General features: G+C 27.7%; 1 protein-coding gene across 1 annotated transcript; it reads left to right on the forward strand.

Annotated features, from left to right (window-relative positions):
- Positions 1-8,330: 8,330 nt before the first annotated feature.
- On the forward strand, positions 8,331-9,035 carry LOC119609062. The gene has a single exon (XM_037963747.1). The coding sequence runs from the start codon at positions 8,677-8,679 to the stop codon at positions 8,971-8,973; it is 297 nt and encodes a 98-aa protein (XP_037819675.1). The 5' UTR covers positions 8,331-8,676; the 3' UTR covers positions 8,974-9,035.
- The last annotated feature ends 309 nt before the right edge of the window (positions 9,036-9,344 follow it).

Genomic DNA, 9,344 nt, shown 5'->3' on the forward strand with positions numbered 1-9,344 from the left:
GTCTATAGTCTAGTCTATAGTCTAGTCTATATTAGTCTAGTCTATAGTCTAGTCTATCTAGTCTGTAGTCTATAGTCTAGTCTATAGTCTAGGTCTATAGTCTAGTCTATAGTCTAGTCTATAGTCTAGTCTATAGTCTAGTCTATAGTAGTCTAGTCTATCTAGTCTAGTCTATAGTCTAGGTCTATAGTCTAGTCTATAGTCTAGTCTATAGTCTAGTCTATAGTCTAGTCTATAGTCTAGTCTATAGTCTAGTCTATAGTCTAGTCTATAGTCTACCCAGCAAAAAATAATTGATGTCATACTTTACAAACGACATCTTAATCACATCTAAAAATGCGATTTGCATACTTTTCGCTTTTATAAACCAAACCATATCCTCACAAATGAAAACACAGTTAACAATGAGAATAGAGATGTAGAAAAGTCACTACAAACAACATATTCGAAGTACTTCAAATTTTGATGAACAACCAATGAAATTTACATAAGCGTTTCATTGAAAGAATGTGGTTTATTTTTGACATACAAATATCGGATTTTTACAGCTTCTAAAGATAAGATTAGATGTAGTTCAAAGTTGTCAAAAATGAACAACAATCCTCCAATGACACGGCTAATGTAAATTCATAGGTTTTTCACCTGAATTTGAAGCACTTCGGGTTACTAGTTGTGATGAAAATTCTACATCTTTTTCCACACTTTTTTTGCTGGGTAGTCTATAGTCTAGTCTATAGTCTAGTCTATAGTCTAGTCTATAGTCTAGTCTAGTCTAGTCTATAGTCTAGTCTATAGTCTAGTCTATAGTCTAGTCTATAGTCTAGTCTATAGTCTAGTCTATAGTCTAGTCTATAGTCTAGTCTATAGTCTAGTCTATAGTCTAGTCTATAGTCTAGTCTATAGTCTAGTCTATAGTCTAGTCTATAGTCTAGTCTATAGACAAGTCTATCCACATCTAGTCTAAATCTAGCCTATACTTTAGTTATATTCTTGTTCGATAGTATAAACTATAGATTTAACTATTGACTAGGCTGCAAGAATTAATCATAAGGAGTAAAAAATTTGTAATTAACAAATACATATGTAGTACTATTACTTCAACCATTCACTTCTTAAACGATATATGACACCTCTGCTCATAATAATAAAACATGACTCAACCAGTCATGCCTTCATCACTGAGCTCATCATTAATACATTTAATTGTTGTCTTTTATTAACAAAATTTATAGCAACTACTCTATTAGTTTCAATAATTTAATTTATTTAATCTCATTTTTAGCAAAAATTTGTTTTTCAAATCCCTATTTGTCATTCAATTCTCACCCCAAGTGTTAAATGTCAAATGGTTTGTTTACATTTTTTTTTTAAATCATGCTAAATGCCGCTCGCTATTTTAATGTTATTGAAACTATTATTTAATTTGTTGTTGTTTTTTTATACAATTTCGTTTGTTTTTGTTAGTTTTTTTAAGTGTTTTTCTTTATTTCTTTAGTTTTGTCCTCCTTATGCTTATATGCAAATTTGTATTGTGTGTGTGTAAATTTTTAAGTGATTTTTTTAAGTTTTCTTATCAGCTTTTTTCGACTTTAAAATATCAAATTATTATGACTTATTTAATGTTTAGAGCATTCACCTTTTGCCAGTTTTCTTTTGTAAGTGTTTAATTAGTTTTTTTCTCTTAACTTCTGCTTTAGAGACTTTTTCTTTTTTTATAAAAGAATTTTAACGTGTTTTCATTCATTAGTTTTTCGTTTTGAAGAATAAATTAAGTGTGGAGAAGATTATAGATTGGTTTATTTTAACAGGAATTTCTCTGGTGTCATATGAAGTGAGTAGCTTTGATCAGTATACCACCCCTAAATGAACTTGTCAATATTTTATTACATTTCGTTTTATTACGATACCATAGCAACAAGAATGCTGGACTAAAGTGACCAATGACTAATTTTAAACAAACTGTATTCTATAGGTACGTATATTCCAGACTTCACTATAGACTAAAGAATAATCTAGAGTAATATATAAACTAAACTATGGACTAGACTATAAAATAACATTTAGACTAAAGTATAGACAAAACTGTCTAGAGCCTAGTCCATAATCATGACTAGTTTGTTAGAAGGTTTTTGTAAAAGACTAATAGCTTTTGTTTAAATATGTTATACCAGTCGTGCCTTAACTTCCCCCTTCATGTTAGCTTGCAGAAAACCAAAAGATTCTAGGAAACAGTTTAATAAATATTTGTTGTTTGGCTGCTTATAAATATAATGAAGCTTAAAATTAAACCTTGGATTCAACATAAATAACTAAGATAATTACCTGAATTTCTAACAGCAATTCTTGACGTCTTCTGCGCAATTCTAATAATAATTTTTGTTGTTCTGGGGTCAATTCTGGAAACAAAAAGAGGAAAACAAAATCATGTTAAATAGATTTACAAAATATGAACAAAATAAATACAGAAAAATTTAAATAACGGAAGTCTATAGTTAAAAATAAACAAAATATTACAAAAAAATTTATGTTTGAAAACTGTTTGACAGCTGGTTTAGACAATCAAGAGACTGAAACACACACACACACAAACTCCCATTAAACAATTAAGCCTAAAAAGAGGCACAGGGGAGGAAAAGAGGAGAAACCCTGTCATATTTGGTATTTATTAATAAAGTAATTGAAAAACATAAATTAAATTACAAACACAGGGGTATTAATTTTGTTTTATTTTTAAGTACTAGAAGCTGTGAAGTAATTTACAACAATACAAACAGCTTGTTGCTTCAGTTTTATACAATATTGAGCAAAAATAAAACAAAAAGCAAAAAAACCCACCCTCACACTTTAGCAGTGAATACTGGCAAAGTTTTTTCCACAATTTTATTGTATTAGCAATACTAACAATTACAACAACCACATAGTAAACATAACATTGCATGCTAATATTCAACAAACCAAGGAGTGCCCCATTTGCCAAGTACCAACAATAACAACAACAACAACAACAAAACAGATAAAGTTTCAATATATGTGTTAAATTTCTGTTTTAAAGTGAGGGAATGTAACGATGATTGTTAAAACTGGATTTTGTCAAGAGATTTTCATCTATCAGACTTTCACTTGTTCCTGCTGTAACAATTTTCCAAAAAAAAAAAAAAAAATCAACAGCTACTACCTCTATGTTTACACACAAATTTTCCGTAGAAAAAACAAATTGTTTATATCTTTACCTTGCATTGCAAATTCATTACGTCCCGTTGTGGCGTTGGTTGTTGATGATGTATATGACCGTGTATCCATTGCTGTTATCATTATTTATTTATTTTTTTATTATTATTTTTATTTATTTCATGTTATTTTTTTCTAATTACTTTTATATCTTTTTAACACTAAAACACACACACATACACTGTAACACACATTGATGAAGAAAAAAAAATGATTCTGTTCGCCTTTTTATTTTTTTTCTTCACATACAAATTTTCTCGATTAGATTTTGTTATAATTTCCTCATATTATTTCTTATATTTTCGTTTTTTATCAAAGACTTTTATTGTTGCTTAAGGTTTATTTTATTTTTTAATTAAATTAAGGCTTAATTTTGTTACAAATCGCGTTTACAATAAATAAAATCACTTTTTTCAACTTTTCTTTCGTTCTCACTTTACGTACACAAAAAAACTATTAATATTTAATTCTTGTTGTTTTCTCATATCTCTTTTGGGTTTCTTTTTCGTTTTTCTTATTTTGACAGCCATTTTTTATGTGTTGTTAGCAGGGTTGTATTTTTGACTGTAAGTTAGAGTCCAAATGGTAAGGCAGTCTACCACAATAAGGCAGTGCACGTTATATGTCGGCTATGTTTATTAAAACGCAGTAACAAATAAATGTTTTTTAAGAGTTTAATTGTTTATTTTTCGATTAATTGATAGTTTTATTTGTAAGAATGAATTATAAAATATATAAAAACTTTACTTTGTTAATAAACAAATTGTTTTAATTTCCATAAATTAATGTAGATGTCTCTGCCAGTACTGCAGGTAGACAACCAGCGCCATAACCAAACCCGGTGTCATTTATATAACATTTATGTTTAGTAAAGACATCTACTTTTTTGGTAGAAACCTCACTAAAAATTAATTCTTAAACGACCAAAAGTTCTGCCTAAGTCGTACCACTAACTAACTAACTAACTAACTAACTAACTAACTAACTAACTAACTAACTAACTAACTAACTAACTAACTAACTAACTAACTACTAACTAACTAACTAACTAACTAACTAACTAACTAACTAACTAACTAACTAACTAACTAACTAACTAACTAACTAACTAACTAACTAACTACTAACTAACTAACTAACTAACTAACTAACTAACTAACTAACTAACTAACTAACTAACTAACTAACTAACTAACTAACTAACTAACTAACTAACTAACTAACTAACTACTAACTAACTAACTAACTAACTAACTAACTAACTAACTAACTAACTAACTAACTACTAACTAACTAACTAACTAACTAACTAACTAACTAACTAACTAACTAACTAACTAACTAACTAACTAACTACTAACTAACTAACTAACTAACTAACTAACTAACTAACTAACTAACTACTAACTAACTACTAACTAACTAACTAACTAACTAACTAACTAACTAACTAACTAACTAACTAACTAACTAACTAACTAACTAACTAACTAACTAACTAACTAACTAACTAACTAACTAACTACTAACTAACTAACTAACTAACTAACTAACTAACTAACTAACTAACTAACTAACTAACTAACTAACTAACTAACTAACTAACTAACTAACTAACTAACTAACTAACTAACTAACTAACTAACTAACTAACTAACTAACTAACTAACTACTAACTAACTAACTAACTAACTAACTAACTAACTAACTAACTAACTAACTAACTAACTAACTAACTAACTAACTAACTAACTAACTAACTAACTAACTAACTAACTAACTAACTAACTAACTAACTAACTAACTAACTAACTAACTAACTAACTAACTAACTAACTAACTAACTAACTAACTAACTAACTAACTAACTAACTAACTAACTAACTAACTAACTAACTAACTAACTAACTAACTAACTAACTAACTAACTAACTAACTAACTAACTAACTACTAACTAACTAACTAACTAACTAACTAACTAACTAACTAACTAACTAACTAACTAACTAACTAACTAACTAACTAACTAACTAACTAACTAACTAACTAACTAACTAACTAACTAACTAACTAACTAACTAACTAACTAACTAACTAACTAACTAACTAACTAACTAACTAACTAACTAACTAACTACTAACTAACTAACTAACTAACTACTAACTAACTAACTAACTAACTACTAACTAACTAACTAACTAACTAACTAACTAACTAACTAACTAACTAACTAACTAACTAACTAACTAACTAACTAACTAACTAACTAACTAACTAACTAACTAACTAACTAACTAACTAACTAACTAACTAACTAACTAACTAACTAACTAACTAACTAACTAACTAACTAACTAACTAACTACTAACTAACTAACTAACTAACTAACTAACTAACTAACTAACTAACTAACTAACTAACTAACTAACTAACTAACTAACTAACTAACTAACTAACTAACTAACTAACTAACTAACTAACTAACTAACTACTAACTAACTAACTAACTAACTAACTAACTAACTAACTACTAACTAACTAACTAACTACTAACTAACTAACTAACTAACTAACTACTAACTAACTAACTAACTAACTAACTAACTAACTAACTAACTAACTAACTAACTAACTAACTAACTAACTAACTAACTAACTAACTAACTAACTAACTAACTAACTAACTAACTAACTAACTAACTAACTAACTAACTAACTAACTACTAACTAACTAACTAACTAACTAACTAACTAACTAACTAACTAACTAACTAACTAACTAACTAACTAACTAACTAACTAACTAACTAACTAACTAACTACTAACTAACTAACTAACTAACTAACTAACTAACTAACTAACTAACTACTAACTAACTAACTAACTAACTAACTAACTACTAACTAACTAACTAACTAACTAACTAACTAACTAACTAACTAACTAACTAACTAACTAACTAACTAACTAACTAACTAACTACTAACTAACTAACTAACTAACTAACTAACTAACTAACTAACTAACTAACTAACTAACTAACTAACTACTAACTAACTAACTAACTAACTAACTAACTAACTAACTAACTAACTAACTAACTAACTACTAACTAACTAACTAACTAACTAACTAACTAACTAACTAACTAACTAACTAACTACTAACTAACTAACTAACTAACTAACTAACTAACTAACTAACTAACTAACTAACTAACTAACTAACTAACTAACTAACTAACTAACTAACTAACTAACTAACTAACTAACTAACTAACTAACTAACTAACTAACTAACTAACTAACTAACTAACTAACTAACTAACTAACTACTAACTAACTAACTAACTAACTACTAACTAACTAACTAACTAACTAACTAACTAACTAACTAACTAACTAACTAACTAACTAACTAACTAACTAACTAACTAACTAACTAACTAACTAACTAACTAACTAACTAACTAACTAACTAACTAACTAACTAACTAACTAACTAACTAACTACTAACTAACTAACTAACTAACTAACTAACTAACTAACTAACTAACTAACTAACTAACTAACTAACTAACTAACTAACTAACTAACTAACTACTAACTAACTAACTAACTAACTAACTAACTAACTAACTAACTAACTAACTAACTAACTAACTAACTAACTAACTAACTACTAACTACTAACTAACTAACTACTAACTAACTACTAACTACTAACTAACTAACTAACTAACTAACTAACTAACTAACTAACTAACTAACTAACTAACTAACTAACTAACTAACTAACTAACTAACTAACTAACTAACTAACTAACTAACTAACTAACTACACTAACTAACTAACTAACTAACTAACTAACTAACTAACTAACTAACTAACTAACTAACTAACTAACTAACTACTAACTAACTAACTAACTACTAACTAACTAACTAACTAACTAACTAACTAACTAACTAACTAACTAACTAACTAACTAACTAACTAACTAACTAACTAACTAACTAACTAACTAACTAACTACTAACTAACTAACTACTAACTAACTACTAACTAACTAACTAACTAACTAACTAACTAACTAACTAACTAACTAACTAACTACTACTAACTAACTAACTACTAACTAACTAACTAACTAACTAACTAACTACTAACTAACTAACTAACTAACTAACTAACTAACTAACTACAACTAACTAACTAACGACTAACTAACTAACTACTACTAACTAACTAACTAACTAACTAACTAACTAACTACCTACTAACTAACTACTAACTACTAACTAACTAACTAACTACTACTAACTAACTAACTACTAACTAACTAACTACTAACTAACTAACTAACTAACTAACTAACTAACTAACTACTAACTAACTAACTAACTAACTACTAACTAACTAACTAACCTACTAACCTAACTACTCACTAACTAACTAACTAACTCACTAACTAACTACTACTAACTAACTACTAACTAACTAACTACTAACTAACTAACTAACTAACTACTAACTAACTACTAACTAACTAACTAACTAACTAACTAACTAACTACTAACTACACTAACTACTACTAACTAACGAACTAACTAACTACTCCTAACTACTAACTAACTACTAACTAACTAACTAACTAACTACTAACTAACTAACTACTAACTAACTAACTAACTAACTACTAACTAACTAACTACTACTAACTAACTAACTACTACTAACTAACTAACTAACTAACTAACTAACTAACTAACTAACGAACTAACTAACTAACTACTACGAACTAACTAACTAACTACTAACTAACTAACTAACTAACTAACTTAACTAACTAACCTACACTCAATACAAACCCTGTTTCAAATGTAATTTACCTACGCAGGCCGCTTTGTGTCTTAAGTCTTTTGTATTTACATGTCAAATAACGAAAACAAACCAAAACAATAACAAAAAACCTTCACTCACCACAACAACAAATGGCAAACATGAAAAAGAGCCAAAATACATAAAAAAACAAATAAAACAAATCAAACTAATAGACAGTAACAAATTGACAGGAAAACAAAAGCAATTTAAAAACAATTACCTTGCAAAGTGTAACACATATAAACAAAACAAAAGAAACTAAAAAGAAAAAATTAGCAACAAAAAGTAATTAACAATTAAAAATGTTGCCTAGCCGAGCCCAAAAAAGTAACAAAAAAAAAACAAAAGTAAGTAAGAAGAAAAAAAATCAAACAAACTAAAAGTCAGCCACACACAACATAAACCAAACGCGACGGTCTCAACAGTTGTAAACCAGACAGCATTAAATTCATACACATTTTTAGTTTAAACGTAAAAGTGGTTTAGTAGTATTACTTATCCTAAATATTAAAAAAAATAAAAGTTGTAGAAAAGTTATAAAATAACACAAAGAAAATTATGTGGCGTTATTTAATGACCAGTCTTGTTATTATTATAATGATAACTATGTTCATGCCATCATTTGTTTCGGGTTATGATCCCAATGACAAGAAAATTGCCTCGGTTTTACCACCAGAGGGTATGTTTGAGGCTTTTTATCCCAGGGAAATGGATGGTGTTCCCAACAGTGCTTCCCGGCCAGCTCATGCTCATGGATCGTTTTTTAAACATCGTAATCCTGCCTTGGTGGATACAAAAAATGCAGCTGCTTATGGCTATCGTTTTGATGGTAAAAGGAGATTTAATTTTGATTAAGAGAATAGAGTAAATCGAGTTTTTTAAGTGTATTAAAAAGAGTAATAATAAAAAGATAATGAGAGAGAAAGTGCTTTGTTTACAAATTATATTTGTTTGTTGGTTTTCCTTTAATAAAGAGTTATACTAATGTTGAGAGTAGTACACAGGGTTGGAAAATTTAATGCTTATATTCACTTTTTTAGTATTTTTTGTCATTAAAAACTCCGCAGTGCTCCCAAAAATGTATTTAGTAACTTTGTCTATAGCCTAAATTCTAGTCTAGTCTATAATCTAGTCTATAGTATAGTCTAATCTATAGTCTAGTCTATAGTCCAGTCTATAGTCTAGTCTATAGTCTAGTCTATAGTCTAGTACATAGTCTAGTCTAT

Source organism: Lucilia sericata, unplaced genomic scaffold, assembly GCF_015586225.1.
Source record: "Lucilia sericata isolate MDLA Ls3-8-SP2 unplaced genomic scaffold, ASM1558622v1 Contig000926F_arrow, whole genome shotgun sequence".
NCBI classification, from domain to species: Eukaryota; Metazoa; Arthropoda; class Insecta; order Diptera; family Calliphoridae; genus Lucilia; species Lucilia sericata.